At 37.8% G+C, this 18,198-nt stretch overlaps 1 protein-coding gene across 1 annotated transcript in view; it reads left to right on the top strand.

The window, feature by feature from the left end:
- LOC117325877 overlaps window positions 1–17,864 on the top strand; it is a 36,849-nt gene extending 18,985 nt beyond the window's left edge. The window contains exons 10-21 of the mRNA XM_033882376.1: window positions 4,590–4,694; window positions 5,200–5,286; window positions 5,738–5,861; window positions 6,412–6,585; window positions 7,363–7,584; window positions 8,277–8,392; window positions 8,903–8,969; window positions 10,445–10,681; window positions 11,277–11,519; window positions 12,141–12,380; window positions 14,616–14,687; window positions 16,399–17,864. Of these exons, the coding sequence (XP_033738267.1) occupies window positions 4,590–4,694; window positions 5,200–5,286; window positions 5,738–5,861; window positions 6,412–6,585; window positions 7,363–7,584; window positions 8,277–8,392; window positions 8,903–8,969; window positions 10,445–10,681; window positions 11,277–11,519; window positions 12,141–12,380; window positions 14,616–14,687; window positions 16,399–16,547 (1,836 nt within the window). The 3' untranslated portion in view covers window positions 16,548–17,864. The remainder of the gene's footprint in view (window positions 1–4,589; window positions 4,695–5,199; window positions 5,287–5,737; window positions 5,862–6,411; window positions 6,586–7,362; window positions 7,585–8,276; window positions 8,393–8,902; window positions 8,970–10,444; window positions 10,682–11,276; window positions 11,520–12,140; window positions 12,381–14,615; window positions 14,688–16,398) is intronic.
- Window positions 17,865–18,198: the final 334 nt, after the last annotated feature.

The following is an 18,198-nucleotide window of genomic DNA, read 5'->3' as shown; positions in this document are numbered from 1 at the left end:
GAGCTATGGTCCGTGCGCACAAGGAATGTTCGACCGTACAGATAGTGTCTGAAATACTTCACGAAGTGTACTACTGCCAAAAGCTCTTTCCTGGTGACGCAGTACCGTCTCTCGCTCTTGGTCAATGTGCGGCTGGCGTATGCAAGGACCATTTCCTTACCATCAACACGCTGCGACAATACGGCTCCCAGAGCATTGTTACTGGCATCAGTATCTAGAATAAATTCTTTGTCAAAGTGTGGATGTGCAAGAATCGGAGCTGTCACCAATCTGTTCTTTAAGGTATCAAATGCGTCTTGGCATTCCTTGCTCCAGTCAAACGCCTTGCCCTTCTCAGTGAGCTTATGCAAGCATTTGGCAATACCCGCAAAGTTTTCAATAAACCTTCTATAGTAACTGCACAGGCCCAGGAATGACCGAAGTTCCGTTACACTTGAGGGTTCTGGCCATTTCTTCACGATCTCTGTTTTCTTGGGGTCTGTCTCTACCCCCTTGTCGGAAATTATGTGGCCAAGAAACTCAACCCGTTTGGCAAACAGATGACACTTCTTGGTTTTCAACTTTAACCCTGCTGCCTGAAATCTATCAAACACTCTCCCAAGGTTCAACAGCATCTCATTGAATGTTTTACCTAAAACAATCACATCGTCTAAATAAACCAGACATATGTCCCATTGTAACCCGGCCAAGACAGATTCCATCAGCCTTTCAAACGTGGCTGGTGCGCAGCATAAGCCAAAAGGCATCACCCGAAATTGAAACAAGCCCTTTCTGGTGGTAAATGCTGTTTTTGGCTTATCTCTAGGGTCCATTGCAACCTGCCAATAGCCTGAGCAAAGATCCAGCGTAGAGAACCAATGGCAACCTGCTAACTTATCAAGCGAGTCGTCAATCCGCGGCAGCGGATATGCGTCCTTGACAGTCACATCGTTAAGGCGACGATAGTCGACGCAGAAACGAGTGGTTCCATCTTTCTTTTTGACCAATACCACACCAGAGGACCATGGGCTGGTTGAGTGTTCAATGACTCCCTTTTCCAACATATCCTCTACATGTTTGTCTACTTCCTCCGACTGATGCACAGGAATGCGCCTCATTGGTTGTTTGAGAGGCCGCGCGATACCTGTGTCTATTTGGTGTTTGACTTTGTCAGTACGTCCGAAGTCAGCATTTGTGGCGGCAAAAACACCTCTGTACCGGAATAATAATTCCTCCGCCTGGCTTGTTTCCTCTGCGCTTAAATGAGTCTTTGATCGTTCCAGCAATTGCTTGATGTCTGGTCGCTGCTCATCCATTTCCTCCGGGCCTGTCTTCTGTTGTAAGCATTCCCCCTCTGTCGCCTTAGCAACACAAGTACCCGGGTAGATTGTCTGTGGTGTATCAGCCGTATTCAATATACGGATCGGAACAGTAGGCTGGTATTTGACCAGAGACCTGGCTACTAGTGCTCTATCTGACTTCAGGAAACTTTCTGATGCCTCAAGAACGAGATCATTTGTTGGTTCCAACGTGCCATCGGGCACTATGATACGCCCAGGAATTATTAATTCGCTGCGCGCTGGGAGTTCCACTTTAGAAGTCACACTTACTCGGTAACAACCTACTTTTCCTCGAAATTGGGTAGGCACAATAACGCCGTCCATCATCATCTGACTCTTGTCCATGTCTACACTGCAACGATTATCCATGAGAAAATCCAACCCCAGGATTCCATCAACGTTGATCTTGGCTACAACCGCATCTGTCATCCTCTCGTTGTTGCCAAAGTTCAGCGAGAATCTACCTTTGCCTTTAACATCTAAAGGCTCTCCGCTGGCTGTAATGATTGTCTGGGAAACTTGGTGTAATGCTGGCCTAGCCATCATTTTCTCATAAAGTGAGGTCGAGATAAGCGTAACGGTTGCCCCAGTGTCCAGTAGTAGGTTAGCCTTACTGCCTTGAATGGACACATTTATGAACATACCAGCCTCCTTAGTACAAGAGGCAGCTCCAACTGGACGTGCATCATCGCTATCACTGGTCGTGGCGGGGACCTGTTTGTTGGAGTTTTTCTTTAACTTGGGACAATTGCGCTTGATATGCCCCTCCTTGTTGCAATAGTAGCAACGGAATGTTTGGGTGCCTTTAGTACCACCGTTCTCTTTCCTTGGTCGCTTACGTTCTCCAGAAGCGGTGCCAGACTTCAGGTTAGAGACATCCTTCTGCAATGATTCCATCTGTTCCGTCAATGTCTTTATCATGGACTTCAGCTCGCTACCAGCCGTACTGTCCTCATTCTCGTTATTTTCGGTAAGAGTTTGACGCAGAAAACCAGTACCGTCATCCTTACGTTTTTCTGCTCGCTTAAATGTCTCTAGCTCTACCGCCAGCTGTACAGCTTCATTCAGGGTCTTTGGTCGGCATTGCTTTATTCTGATACGCGAATCCCCGTCACTTAAAGCATCAATAAACTGCTCTTTGGCCAGTGTTTCAAGCACATCCGCTGGTGCTGTAGAATACGCAAGTGTCGTTAATCTGCGTATTGTCTGTCCTAACTCTGGCAACGTTTCCCCAGCTTTTTGTCTTTTTGACCGTAATTGGGCACGGTACAATTCCGTCTGGTGAGGTGGCGCAAATCTGTCCTCTAGAGACTTAATCAGGACAGAGTAGTGTTGCTGCCGGTCATCAGGCAAATTACCCAGTACTCCCTGTGCTTGTCCTCTCAATGATACTGCCAAGAACAATCCTTTCTGTTCCATAGTCCATTGGTTAATACTGGCACACGCCTCAAAATGTGACTGGTAATCGCGCCATGAGCCGGAGCCATCGTACGTCGCGGGTTTTATATTAACAGTTTTTCTCCCGGTATCCGTACGCTGCTCTACACGGTAGCCCCTGCTAGGACTGTTATTACGATAGCTATCCTGTGGTGCAGGACCAACTCCTTGATACATTTCCTTATCATACTGGCCAGCACGCGCTCCATCCCTATCGTAATTTCCGAAATTCGGGCTACTATAATAGTCGGTATAGTCCTTCCGACCACTGCCCGAGTTATCCATATCCTGTCTACACCCATCTCCGGTCCGGGGGCCATAAGGTGTAGAAGTAGTGAGCGCTGTGTTGGTTGCTACACCGCTATCCAGTATTTGAGAAAGCTCCCCACGAAGTTTCTCTATCTCAGCCTCAACAGCTTTACTATCGTACCCTCCTTCAGCCATTTTAACAACAATTAGCAATACAGCAAAACACTGTTATTATATATAAAGTACAGCTTTTATCTAAAGCCAAGGGTAAAAAATACATAGATTATCGGATCCCCACCGCTGCCACCAAAATCTTGTGACGTGTAAGGGGTTCGTTACCAAGTCACGTCTTGGGATTCGAGATATTTACTACATATTACCCTAAGTACAATATATACATATATGTGTTCTGCTATAAGAGCGTAACGCCGCCCGGGCGTAAAAACAATGAGTATGATTGTATCCAGTGGTTGTCTGACCACTACGTAATTATCTATACTACTACCAACAGGGATTCTGAATGCCGCTACCGCGTTACTAGTAAAACCGCTGCAATACGCACTCTGCTAGAGCCTGTGTATATGTTAACCACGCATACAGCACCAGTCCGTCAGACCGCCGTTCTCACTGCTGTTTGCAGCGAGCTCCTGTATGCGCACATATATACACAACAACCCGGCCGCTAGCTATACGTCGGTCAGCCTCCCAGAGTTACCTGTACACTGACCTGCCAACAGTGCACTGCCAACAGTCAACTGTCAGGCTCCTTATCACCGCTGTGATAATATAAGTACAGTACCGTAACCCTGTCAATCCGCTAACCCCACAGTGTGTTAGTATTCCAGCCTTATTCAGGCCCACACTGTTTCCTATGTATATGGTAATGCTATGCAATTCTATAGTATAACGTTACTAGTGTTCCCTGATCTTCACTCGTCGAAATCAGAATCAGAATGGGACCCGAGCAGCTCAGCTCACCTGTATTTATACTAACGAAAGTACCACGTGATTACAGATATCTATGTCTTTTACATGTTTTACTGGGACGTAACGTTGAAGCTTCTGCCGGACGAGGTCTACTTTCGTTTTCCATTTCCCGCCAAAAGACCTACTTTCGCTTTCCGTTACATTTGATTCTAAGCTTCAAACCAGGGGCAAATAATCTAGTATTAGAATTTAGCTTAGCAATTCTTAACAAAAGAAAACTTCTGGTGGCCCAGTCTAGGAGTATGATGACATAGATGTATTGCATAGTGGGGTGGAGATAATATGCAGCATAAAGATTTAAGATGTAGATTTAAACGCTAGTGTTGGAGCTATAGGAATACGTATATGTATCATGATGGTTTGAAAGTAAATTTTATCAAACGTGTTGGAGATAATCGAGGAAACTGTATGTAGCGTAAAAGACTTTTGATGAAGATTTAAACATGTAGCGTGATTGCGTAAATTTAAATACAACTATTGGATAGAACGAATATATGTTGCATGATGTTTCTTGGTGATAACTGGTATAGAGTGATGTGATGTATAAACGAGTCTTAAGGAGTTTGTATATACATATGTGGCTTGATGACTTTGCAGAGATTCGCAAGGGATATGGTTTGTGACGTCTTCATATCTAAACGAAATGACTTTAAGTTGGGAGGACTGACTTTGAATGCTACATTCCAGTTTTACTTCTTGGCAGTAAGTATCTTAAGTGTTAATTTCTAGAATATCGACTTTTCGAGTTTTAATTCATGGCAATAAGAATTTGTAATGTTAGTTTCAAGAATATCGACTTTTCGAGTTTTACTTCGTGGCAATTAGAATTTGAAATGTTGATTTCTAGAATATCAACTTGTCTTTCTAAATACAAGTTGGTAGAATAGTTATCACTCCAAAGTTTGCTATCTTTAAATCGCCATTATTTTCAAAATAAGAAATACTTAGATATGAATTTTATTCGCTAGCTGGAATATAACTGGCAAGTCACAAGCCCGGCTAATATGGCTGCAATTTTCACTAACCTAAGCTATTTTAGTAGTACTATGACGTTCGTTGCCCCAAATCTCTAATCAACATGAAATGTATGTTTCATCAACTCATGGTTACGTATGAGTTAGTCGTATTTGTTGTGAATTACTTCGATGGTGAAAAGTGAATTATCCGTAAACATCTTATGTCAATGTTTCAATATCATGATTGACAGAAAACTTACAACGAAAAGAATAACGACGGAAACATAGACCAGACTGATACAGACATCCCAATCCGTTTGGATATATCCGTCGACGGGGTAAGTTTTTCTGTACAAAATCTAATTACAAAACACTGGTAAACATCGTCAATGCCATGTATTGTTAATACTTAATTCACAGCCTTTTGTATAACCGGATAAATTACAACACAAGTTCTATTTTTACTAAGTTAACATAAGAAGGCCATTACCACTATTTGGCCTTTGTTCGACTACAGTCCTTTGGGTTAACTGTGTGGCAAACTCCAAATCTCTTAATATTTTTTTCATAGACTTTTGGCTCAATCCTGCATCATTCACGCATATAATGATGTAATGGACATTGAGCATCAAGAAAGCATTACGGTATCCTTAAATACTTAAGATATATCTAAAAGAAATAGATAATGGAAATTCTTCAACATTAAACCTAAACTTGAAAAGGAAATGAAAGCATGTCGATTTATGAATTGTACATTTTGTTCTATTAAGTGGTATATATATATTTCAGATACCGTACAATGCTAGATATAACATTTACGACTTTTCACAAGAACATCCTGAGCTCACCAAATTTGACATTCGTACCTGCTTTGACATCGACGATAAAACACCTTTCAAAATATCTTTCCCAGGTAAAGTAGCTATGCTGAAGTACTACTGAAATATGAATACAGCCTGTAGTTTAAAGTGGAAAAAAGTAAACCAAAATATTTTGAAATATGAAGAGTCAATATGGCAATGATTTGCCTGGATTTTAAACAGTGTTGATTTCATACTCTAGGTTTAGCAGTACATATTTATTTAAGCAAAGAAAATATATAAAAACAGTCCATTTGATGATATTATAATAGAAAGATAAAAATTGCAGGATTTTGTTTAAAGTTGTATCATATCAGGATATCCACGCTAATCAGAGTTAATGCTTAGACGGAGAACTTTGCCAAAAGATGGATATTCATAACCACAATAAACTGCATACGACAAACGTGCACTAACACTCAGATGGCGTCATAAATAAAGGTTATTGCACGATTAGCCAGGTGGTGATAAACTTTCTACCTATCTGTCGCATAGAGTAATTTATTTATTAGACGGGAATCTCGCGTATTACCTCTCAGCGTTAGTTGATAAATAGAATATTGCACTCGTATCCACATTATATATCAAAATAAACTTTTTCAGGAACCTTTGATGATAGGGTGCGCGCCTATCGGGAGATATTCTTGTTCCAGTCGATCACGTTGGTGTCAGAAGCGACCGGGGTATCTCCTCTGAGGATCCAAGGCGTTGACTTTCAGATGGAATACGACCAAGCCTTCTTTGTTGGAACACTGCTGGAGAAGGCCCCATCTATTAGTACGTATATCAAACATAAACTCCGTCGAATTTATTTCTGTTTGTGCAATAAACGACCCACCCAGTTTGATGACAAAATAACAGTTTCTGTATATGCAACAACTGGCCCTTGTAGTGACAAATTGAAGTTTATAGAGGTCTTATATACCTCTGCGATATTCAATATTGTGAGTACTCTTTGATCGCAGTTTCACAAAAACCGCGAATAGAAGATGAAATTACAGTTTCTCTGAAGTTTGTGCGTGCTTTGCATCCATTACTAGTATTTCCATGGTGTCTCCTTGAATCCCTGTAATCCTTACTTTGTAGATATATCAAATATTTGCACATTAGCGTCGATTATGTTTGAGGTAACAATGCCTCTAACTACTGTGTATCAATTATACTGCGCGAGTGATTTATTTCCGCGTAAATACGCGAAGAAAATCAATCGCGAATTCAAGTTCTTCGTGATTATTTAAATGAAAATAGCACCTTCGCATGGCGACCAAGCTATCAGTTACCGATATAGAGGTCTGGCAGAGTCCATGAATCTAATAGCTCATCATTTGCGAATTTAAAGTAATTTCTAGATCAGTGTTCGCGAATTCATATATTAAAAAATACATGTATGGCTGAAGAGGTATGCTTGCGAAAAAAAGTATTCCCGAAATCTAAGTGCTTTACAGTAAAATCTGGTTTCTATAAATAGTCTTTCCCATTCATACTTTCTTCATTTTCATGACACACTCTAAGATGCCTCTTTGTTTACATTATGGATTGTTTTATCATAAACAGCAAAGTTCAGAAAAATCAAGGGGAAAGTTTTGCAGTACCACAACGACAAAACCATAAGCTACGTGTCACAGGCCAGTGACTGTGCCGACTATTGCGTCACAAGCAACTTCACGTGCAATAGCTTCGACTACTGTGCGCAGTCGCAGGTTTGCACACTCAGCAGAAGTCACACAGAGGACGGAACTCTCGTTGCAAGCGGAGGATCGTGTGATCATTACTCAAGTACGCCTATAATTGATATCTTAAATCTTAATGAAATTGCTCATTTACAAAGATTAATTTTACTACAAAAAAGAAGAGCACGGTAGGAATTAAGTTACCTTCACAATATCGTAACGTCTACATAATGAAAAACGCATCCCGAGTGAATACTTCAAACGACACTATTTTGTTACATTTTTACCAGTGAAATATCAAAAATTATTCATTCTATAAAAGTGATATTTTTCACTAGTGAAAAATATCACTTTTGCTGATTTGACCAATCAAATTAATGATTAGAAAATACCAAAATAATTGACCAATCAGAAAGCCCGACATATATGTCAGCACCTGGACAGGGGTAAACGTATGCAAACTTTCGCTGTACATAGGCCTTGTTAGCATACGGAGTAGGTTTTTCGTTGATAAAAAATGTAATAAACAGAATATCTAACAGTGTCCTCAGTAATACCAAATATATTTCACTCGTGTGGCTAATATTTGAAATTTTTCACGAGTGCGCGCAGCAAGAGTGAAAAATATCACAATATTAGCCACACGAGTGAAATATATTTGGTATTACTGAAGACACTGTTAGATATCCTCTATATATTTATATAAGTTCGATAATTATTATAATTTTGTAATTGTAACGTTTTATATCCAGGATTCAAAGTAAATTTGCACTTTGTTTTCTTATTATTCTACCTAAGGAACGCTTGGAGCGGCTTTCCGTCCCGAACCGGATCTGCAAACTGTATGGCAAAAACTCAGAAACGCTGTGGTCCGGGGATTGTTTGTACTCCATATACAATTCGACACGGCAAAGGTAAGTTGACTCAGTATGAACTCAGCACAGTAACTTATCTTTAATACTATCTCTTGTATTGAACATTTTGAGATGTGATTTTTGTAGTTTACAGTAATTTGATTTGAGTGACTAATTGGTGTTACCCTAGTTGCCGTTAATCCAGTTTCCGACTACATAGTAACTTAAGAGAGATCACATGGAGACTCCATTGGCCCACCTTTCAAAGGTTTCAGTTGTTTATCTCCCTTGTCTATATTCATATTATTACAATTATGATAACTTGTTTTATATAGCAGATATCTTTGTTCTTTCTCCCTTTCGCCCCTACTCTCCATACTGCTCGATTATATGACCAATGTTCTTTACGAAAATCAATTGGACACCGTATGACCTTATGACGAGGACGTTGAAGTCAACTTGAAAAGTACAACAAACATTTAGAAATTATAATAAGCCCAGTCTAGCGTAATGGATAAGAATGAAGCCTTTATTCTTCCACACTTACAGCGTACATGGTTTTATTTTCAGGTGGCCTACAAAGCGTCAGATATATCATCTAGTGTTTCACTTGGAGGACAAAGGGATCCATCGTCAAGTAGGTATTATTTCTCTGGGCGAAATACTTAAGATAACATTTCAAAGGAAATTGATATATGTTGCATGACATATTTGCTTTATATTTCTACCAGTTTATACAACCGTTACAAAATCTCAATTGGGTTTCCTTGAAAAGAGAGAATTCCAATCTATCATTTCTATGACAGCCGTAAAACTAACAAGCAATCTGATAAATAGGATATAATCACTGATCACGATAAATACATACTAACTAATCAAATATGGTACAAACCCATTTTTAAAGGGTTTTCATGATGTCACGTGATTTGATATTTGAATACACTAAATCTGTATGATGTAGTAAGTTGTCACGTGATTTTACCTATGCATACACTACATCTGTATGATGTTGTATCATGTTGTCACGTGATTTTACCTATGAATACACTACATCTGTATGATCTTGTATCATGTTGTCACGTGATTTTACCTTTTATTGTTAGTAATACACTGTATGATGTTGTCATGTGATTTGATGTTTGAATACACACAATCTGTATGATATTGTATGGATGTTGGTATGACATTCGGACGCTGTAATACAGAACAGTTGTTAGTTTACATTCAGCACCATCGACAGCGTCGTTAACCGGAGATATCGGTTAAGAAGATAACATGGTCGGACAAGGAACAGCGACATTGACTGACCAGTGAATGGAAAGCTACAGACTGCGAAAATAGGTGTTAGTTCATAGCACAGTGAAGTTTATAGCGATATTTTGAAGGATATCATTGGCTAATGTTTACTATAGTGTGTGAATATTGTGTATGTTTGGTGGTATGTACGTCTGTTAACATTATCTAAGATGTGTGTTAATTCAGCGGTACATCGTACTTTATTTATCCCTTCATAATTACAAGCAATAACATCCGACTATGTTAACAGTGTCTTCGGTAAATGAAAAGACGCCTACCCTCCCGGAGCTCCTGTGCTTCTTTCGTTTGTATTCTAGCAATGATTGCTGAAAATCTCTCATCGATATTAAGCATATGGTGGTGCTTTACCGGTTTTTTTTTTTAGTTTTTGTTTTTTAGTTTTTTTTTTTTTGTTTTTTGCTGTTATTGCTGTTGTTTGTTTGTTTTTAAATGCATAATGCTTTAATCCTTCTTTATATTTATGGTAGTCATGTCTTTGAAAAACGAAATGCTGTTCATACTTCAATCAATATTATAGTAATATAAATCGTTCGCCAAACGTTTCCAGTCATACAAATAGCATGGGCAAAGATCCTGATTTTTAGAATGAGTGTAGATATTTTGCTACTTTTCGTTGGAAATCTAGACAATATTAGAACCAGGAGTCCATTTACTTGTACATGTAAAATAAATCGTTAAAAAGTTTTTTTTTGGTTTTTTTGTTTGTTTATTGTTGTTGTTTTTTTTTACTTTTTTATGGAACCTGGTTGCAACAAATACTATGACGTTATATTTTCTTTTATATTTTATGAAAAGCTGGCACTCTGAAACACTTCAGGGCCATGCATAACAAGTACGTACCGAACTATGACGATGACATCGAGACTGGCTTGTCTGTGGACGATTGTGGCGCGGCTTGTGTTGCTGAAGAGGTTTTTATCTGTAACTCGTTCGAATACGAATGGCAAACTGGACGCTGCTTCCTTTCTCACTTCCACCCAGACGACGACCCAAAGAAAATTCAAAATAATAACGGCATCGATCTATACATTCGTAAGTGGGGTCATGATATTACTAAACTTGGTTGGGGCCAGTTTCTTATTCTTAAATCGAAAATTATGTCTATTTGTTGAAAATGCACTTCTCTCTACCAGCAAAGTGGACACTTCATGAAACAAATAATTAAAACTATGAAAAGTTCCTTAATTCTTTTGGTATTTTTCTAAAGCTAAATCAATGTAACACTTGCTTTTTTGTTGGCCCCGGATATGACGCGACAGGTGGCGTTACTGGTCAAGATGAAGTATGTGATTGGTCAATGTAGCAGTAAATAAAAACGAAACAAAGTTAAGAATGCAAGCTGAATAAGTGGATGTATCTTTTCAAATGACAAATTAATAACATTATATTCCTGATTCAAATGCAGTCTTATTATCACCAAAAATGATTCAAACTGATCTAATTTTGTTATCCGTGCTGAAACGCATTAGTTCGTTGATTTATTTCACCAGCAGTTTTACATTATAACCACCAGCATAAAACTATGCCGTTTATCTTTTTAAAGATATTTCTTGTTGAAAATTATTTGTATATTATTCATATTTATTTATTTATTCAATTGCCTGACTTGTTGATTTCTTGGTTTCAGGTGACTATACATCCAAGTTTAACATCCAGAAAGGAACTACTGTTCTGTCCTCCTCTCCAGTAATTTATCAGGGTATATACGATGTTAATGAGTGCGCAAAATTGTGCGTCGACTTCCACGAATTCCCCTGCAAGTCCTTCGACTATTGTGATGAAATAGGCACATGCTTCCTTGGAAAGGTCCATGTCCTTGATGTGCCAAAGTCTGGGATAAAAGTTTCCCCACAGTGTGATCACTATTCAAGTAAGTGATAACACCGAACGCTTATAACCTATTGTGTAGATACATACTTTGGTATGTCACTTCCATAATTAAGTTGGCATCCATCGTACTAATGAAGGTTTATCCCCAACTATTTACGAAATATGAGATTATTAATATATTGTCCTGCAATATGATTGAATAAATCCATTTTTTGATCTGCGCTCCCGCTCCGTAACTTAATTCCGCTACCTCAGTGGGACGTAGTTTAATTACGGAACGGAAGCGCAGATCAAGGTATGATTTTGATAATATTTTAGTACTTTGTATCTCAAAATTCTTCTTAATGTCACCAACTTTAACGAAAATAAAATGCTACACTTTAAGGAAACAGAGAAAAGTGTATACAATTAATTTACTTTTGGATCCGAAACAGGTGATGAGATGAACCCACGACAAAATAACTCCGAGTTCAGACAGACGAAACACTATAAAATATCCCTTTATCCTTTACTTTAAACAGAGATATATTTTGGTGCTTAGAGTTTGTGCGTCTTTTGTGCAATACTTTGTCTTAAACTCTTGCAAATCGAGTTTTTATTAAATCGGGTTTTTTAATGTATATTTTCACATTTATCAAATATGGACTAATGTTTCTTGCAGGACAGTACATTGACGACTTTCAGCATTATCAGAGAAAGTTGATGAAAATGGTGGGCGACAGAGTCATCACTGGGCTTTCTCTATCGGAATGTGCTAAAGCTTGTGTGGATGAAGAGGCATCAGGCTGTGCCACATTCTCCTACTGTGGAAATTACACGGAGTGCCGGCTTAGCGGAGTTTCTTTAAGTTCTGCTGGCCAGTCTACCATTCAGGCCAGTGCTTATTGTGATATATACTCCAGTAAGTAATATCGCCACCATTGATATATATACCCTAGTAAGTAATGTCCCCATCCTGTGATATATATATACCTAGTAGTAATGTCCCCATCCTGTGATATATATACCCTAGTAAGTAATATCCCCATCCTGTGATATATATACCCTAGTAAGTAATGTCCCCATCCTGTGATATATATACCCTAGTAAGTAATGTCCCCATCCTGTGATATATATATCCTAGTAATATCACCATCCTATGATATATATACACTAGTAAGTAATGTCCCCATCCTATGATATATATACCCTAGTAAGTAATATCCCCATCCTGTGATATATACCCTAGTAAGTAATGTCCCCATCCTGTGGTATATATACCCTAGTAAGTAATATCCCCATCCTGTGATATATATACCCCAGTAAGTAATGTCCCCATCCTGTGATATATATACCCCAGTAAGTAATGTCCCCATCCTGTGATATATATACCCTAGTAAGTAATATCCCCATCCTGTGATGTATATACCCTGGTAAGTAATGTCCCCATCCTGTGATATATATACCCTAGTAAGTAATGTCCCCATCCTGTGATATATATACCCTAGTAAGTAATGTCCCCATCCTGTGATATATATATACCCTAGTAAGTAATGTCCCCATCCTGTGATATATATACCCTAGTAAGTAATGTCCCCATCCTGTGATATATATACCCTAGTAAGTAATGTCCCCATCCTGTGATATATATACCCTAGTAAGTAATGTCCCCATCCTGTGATATATATACCCTAGTAAGTAATGTCCCCATCCTGTGATATATATACCCTAGTAAGTAATGTCCCCATCCTGTGATATATATACCCTAGTAAGTAATGTCCCCATCCTGTGATATATATACCCTAGTAAGTAATGTCCCCATCCTGTGATATATATACCCTAGTAAGTAATGTCCCCATCCTGTGATATATATACCCTAGTAAGTAATGTCCCCATCCTGTGATATATATACCCTAGTAAGTAATGTCCCCATCCTGTGATATATATACCCTAGTAAGTAATGTCCCCATCCTGTGATATATATACCCTAGTAAGTAATGTCCCCATCCTGTGATATATATACCCTAGTAAGTAATGTCCCCATCCTGTGATATATATACCCTAGTAAGTAATGTCCCCATCCTGTGATATATATACCCTAGTAAGTAATGTCCCCATCCTGTGATATATATATCCTAGTAAGTAATGTCCCCATCCTGTGATATATATACCCTAGTAAGTAATGTCCCCATCCTGTGATATATATACCCTAGTAAGTAATGTCCCCATCCTGTGATATATATATCCTAGTAAGTAATGTCCCCATCCTGTGATATATATACCCTAGTAAGTAATGTCCCCATCCTGTGATATATATATCCTAGTAAGTAATGTCCCCATCCTGTGATATATATACCCTAGTAAGTAATGTCCCCATCCTGTGATTTATATACCCTAGTAAGTAATGTCCCCATCCTGTGATATATATACCCTAGTAAGTAATATCCCCATCCTGTGATATATATTCCCTAGTAAGTAATGTCCCTATCCTGTGATATATATATCCTAGTAATGTCCCCATCCTGTGATATATACCCTAGTAAGTAATATCCCCATCCTGTGATATATATACCCTAGTAAGTAATGTCCCCATCCCGTGATATATATACCCTTGTAAGTAATGTCCCCATCCTGTGATATATACCCTAGTAAGTATTGTCCCCATCCTGTGATATATATATATACCCTAGTAAGTAATGTCCCCATCCTGATAATCAGTTTAATGTTCGTTTCCATAGGAACTCTGCGCAAACTGATAGCGCCTGAAACTCCGAAAGATATCTTTCGCAAATATTTCGGTTGTAAAAGTTGGTGATCTTCCTGCTGAAAGTATTCCGCAAATTAATGATGGACATGATTGAACTTTCATGAATGTGCCAATCTTTGTTTTTTGGTGTTTTTTTTTTCATTCGGCTTTGTGCTAAAGTTTGAGTATGCCATAATATAAGAAGGACGTTCATAGTATACATGTTATAAATTATACACTGCTTAAGGCCACTACGTCCAAAATGTAGATTTGTTCAGATTACTTCATTTTACGTCTTTGTACAACTTTGACACGCCAATAAATCTTTTTCGTGGTTTCTCAAATTTCCACAATGATCAATTAGATACATGAAACACATAACATCACTCACTGTTGCTTTACATTGTACAGGAAAGTACTATCCGAACGGAAAGGTCTACACGGCTCCAGTTAAGGCGCCTGCTCCGTCGGGATATAGCGGAGGTAAGACTTGAATATTACCGAGAGCAATCTTAACGTATCGAGTTCCTCAAAAATAGATGAGTCTCGCGTATTTTCGCTCAATATCTATTCCCCGTAAAATATTTTTCATTAATCTATATTTTCCTGAATTGTCTACTTTAATACCACCTTTAAATATGAGAGTGGTATTTAAGATGTATGACGCCACCTAGCAAAAAAAAAGTTGTTTCAAGCTGATAACATAGGCGTAGTACGGTGGTACATGTCCTGAATATACTTAGGTAATCCAGGGAGAAAGAGTAATTATTAAATATGTTCACGGGAGCAAAACTTTCATGTAATACGCGGAAACCCATCTTTTATAGATACAAGTCGGTGTAATTCGTGTAATGTTTTAACTCCCGAATGTAATTTGTGTACTCCCAACATCATGTAATTTGTGTACTCCCAACATGTAATTTGTGTACTCCCAACATGTAATTTGTGTACTCCTAACATGTTATTTGTGTACTCCTAACATGTAATTTGTGTACTCTTAACATGTAATTTGTGTACTCCCAACATGCAATTTGTGTACTCCCAACATGTAATTTGTGTACTCCTTACATGTAATTTGTGTACTCCTAACATGTAATTTGTGTACTCTTAACATGTAATTTGTGTACTCCTAACATGTAATTTGTGTACTACCAATATGTAATTTGTGTACTCCTAACATGTAATTTGTGTACTCCTTACATGTAATTTGTGTTCTCCTAACATGTGATTTGTGTACTCCCAACATGTAATTTGTGCACTTCCAACATGTAATTTGTGTACTACCAATATGTAATTTGTGTTCTCCTTACATGTAATTTGTGTTCTCCTAACATGTGATTTGTGTACTCCCAACATGTAATTTGTGCACTTCCAACATGTAATTTGTGTACTACCAATATGTAATTTGTGTACTACCAACATGTAATTTGTGTACTCCTTACATGTAATTTGTGTACTCCTAACATGTAATTTGTGTACTACCAATATGTAATTTGTGTACTACCAACATGTAATTTGTGTACTCCTTACATGTAATTTGTGTACTCCCAACATGTAATTTGTGTACTCCCAACATGTAATTTGTGTACTTCCAACATGTAATTTGTGTACTCCTAACATGTAATTTGTGTACTACCAATATGTAATTTGTGTACTCCTAACATGTAATTTGTGTTCTCCTAACATGTAATTTGTGTACTCCCAACATGTAATTTGTGCACTTCCAACATGTAATTTGTGTACTCCCAACATGTAATTTGTGTACTCCCAACATGTAATTTGTGTACTTCCAACATGTAATTTGTGTACTCCTAACATGTAATTTGTGTACTACCAATATGTAATTTGTGTACTTTCAACATGTAATTTGTGTACTTCCAACATGTGATTTGTGTACTCCCAACATGTAATTTGTGTACTTCCAACATGTAATTTGTGTACTCCTTACATGTAATTTGTGTACTACCAATATGTAATTTGTTGTACTTCCAACATGTAATTTGTGTACTTCCAACATGTAATTTGTGTACTCCGAACATGTAATTTGTGTACTTCCAACATGTAATTTGTGAACTCCTAACATGTAATTTGTGTACTACCAATATGTAATTTGTTGTACTTCCAACATGTAATTTGTGTACTACCAATATGTAATTTGTTGTACTTCCAACATGTAAATTGTGTACTCCAACAGGCGCTATGGCAGGTCTGGCATTTGGTATGATTTTGCTGGGAGTCGTTCTGGCAGCAGTCGTGGTAGTGATATACCTAAAAACATCCAACAAAACAATGGACGATATGAAGATCTCCTTTAAGAGAATGGATGAGAATAACGATTCCTAGTACCAATGCTGGTCATAGGTGCATGATTGTCTACACACCAGATCTTCATTTAATGTTTTACTTTTGAGAATATAAACCATGGCAACTTCGTCAGACAAATTGCGATATTTCAGGACACTTTGTTATTCCGGATAAAATTAACATCCAAAAATCATTCCGGACGAACGTTTTACCTCAGAACGATATATACTACATATACATTCAGTAATCCGTATGTGTCTGGATAAAATGGTGCTTACTGTGAATATATGGCATGAATGTAAGTTGTTTCATTTTTGCGACACATGATCCCCCCCCCCCCCCCCCCCCATTATGTTTTAGTCAGATTATTTCATACACACACTTGGCATGTAATCAGGAAATAATTCATAAAAGATAGATATCATTTCTGTCACCATTCAGTGTCACATTAATTGTAAATCCGGAAAACAATCTTGGTGGATCCAGCAATACATGTTCTTACTGTTTCCCAAGCTGTATTAGCCTAAGGACCACTTTAACATCATTTGGAACCAAGTTTAGTAATATATACCTTGTATAACAGTGTGTTGTATGCATGTAGGGGCAGAAATCAAAGATCGCGCAACTAGAAAAGGTTACAGATATCTAAAATATATATAGGAAGGTGAGTATATATATATATGTATAATGAGAAAAAAGTGTCTATGTAGAGTTGTATAAAAAAAAGAGAAAAAAAATCACTTAACGACAACTTTCGAGCGCTTCCACGGCTATTGCTGCACTTCAGTAAACTTTGTCGTTAAGTTTGTTTGTTTTTTATCTTAGGGCACATAAAATGAAGCTGATGTTACTTATAGAAGGAGCTCCAAAACCTTTATAATAGAAGCGGGCCTGTTTTCTCGTTTTTGAAGTTATTTGGGTAGTGAGGGATTCAATTCAATATATACATTGTATATATATATATATACATGTATAATATATTTAACAATCCAAGTTGAATAAACAGTCCTTGGTTGACGTTATGTTATAGTACATTTGTATCTGTAAAACATCTAATCTTCATTACTTGTCGTTATTTATGCGAAATCTTCATTTCACGCAAATTACAACTCCTGCAATTTGCTTAATAAATACTAAATTAAGTTCTAAGCAGATGAAATCTAAAGAAACAAATCACTGCAATGAATCTTGTAATTATCGTTAATAGTACCTATCTATTGCTAAAATCGGGTTTGTCGAGATTTTAAGAAAGCTATACGTATCATGGCATCATAATGCAGACATCTCGCCACAATAACTCATCAATAGTGTTTTATGAGCTTGTTTATAAAATAAAGTACGTCATAAGTAACATAATTATGTCTTCGTCTTGATTTTTGAAGATGTGTCCTACAGTAATTGTGTTGTTCCATACAGTAATTTTGTTGTTAAGTGTATTACAAAGCCAAACTGTTTTACGTTGTGTAGAGGTATCATAGTCGTTTCCTTAGCAACAAGAACTGGATAGGTTTTGTCAACTTCTAAGTACATCCATCGGGAGTTGGATTCGGTTCGAGTGTTTGATGTGTGTATGTTTGACGACAGTTCGTGTGGAGAAAACAGTCTATGAGTTCGGAGGTATCGATTTCAAATCAAAATCCGGTTATGCTATTTTACCTTTACTATTACAAACAGACCCACAAAAAGGTGA

The sequence above is a fragment of the Pecten maximus genome, chromosome 4, assembly GCF_902652985.1.
Source record: "Pecten maximus chromosome 4, xPecMax1.1, whole genome shotgun sequence".
NCBI classification, from domain to species: domain Eukaryota; kingdom Metazoa; phylum Mollusca; class Bivalvia; order Pectinida; family Pectinidae; genus Pecten; species Pecten maximus.
This window is presented reverse-complemented; position numbering and strand designations above follow the sequence as displayed.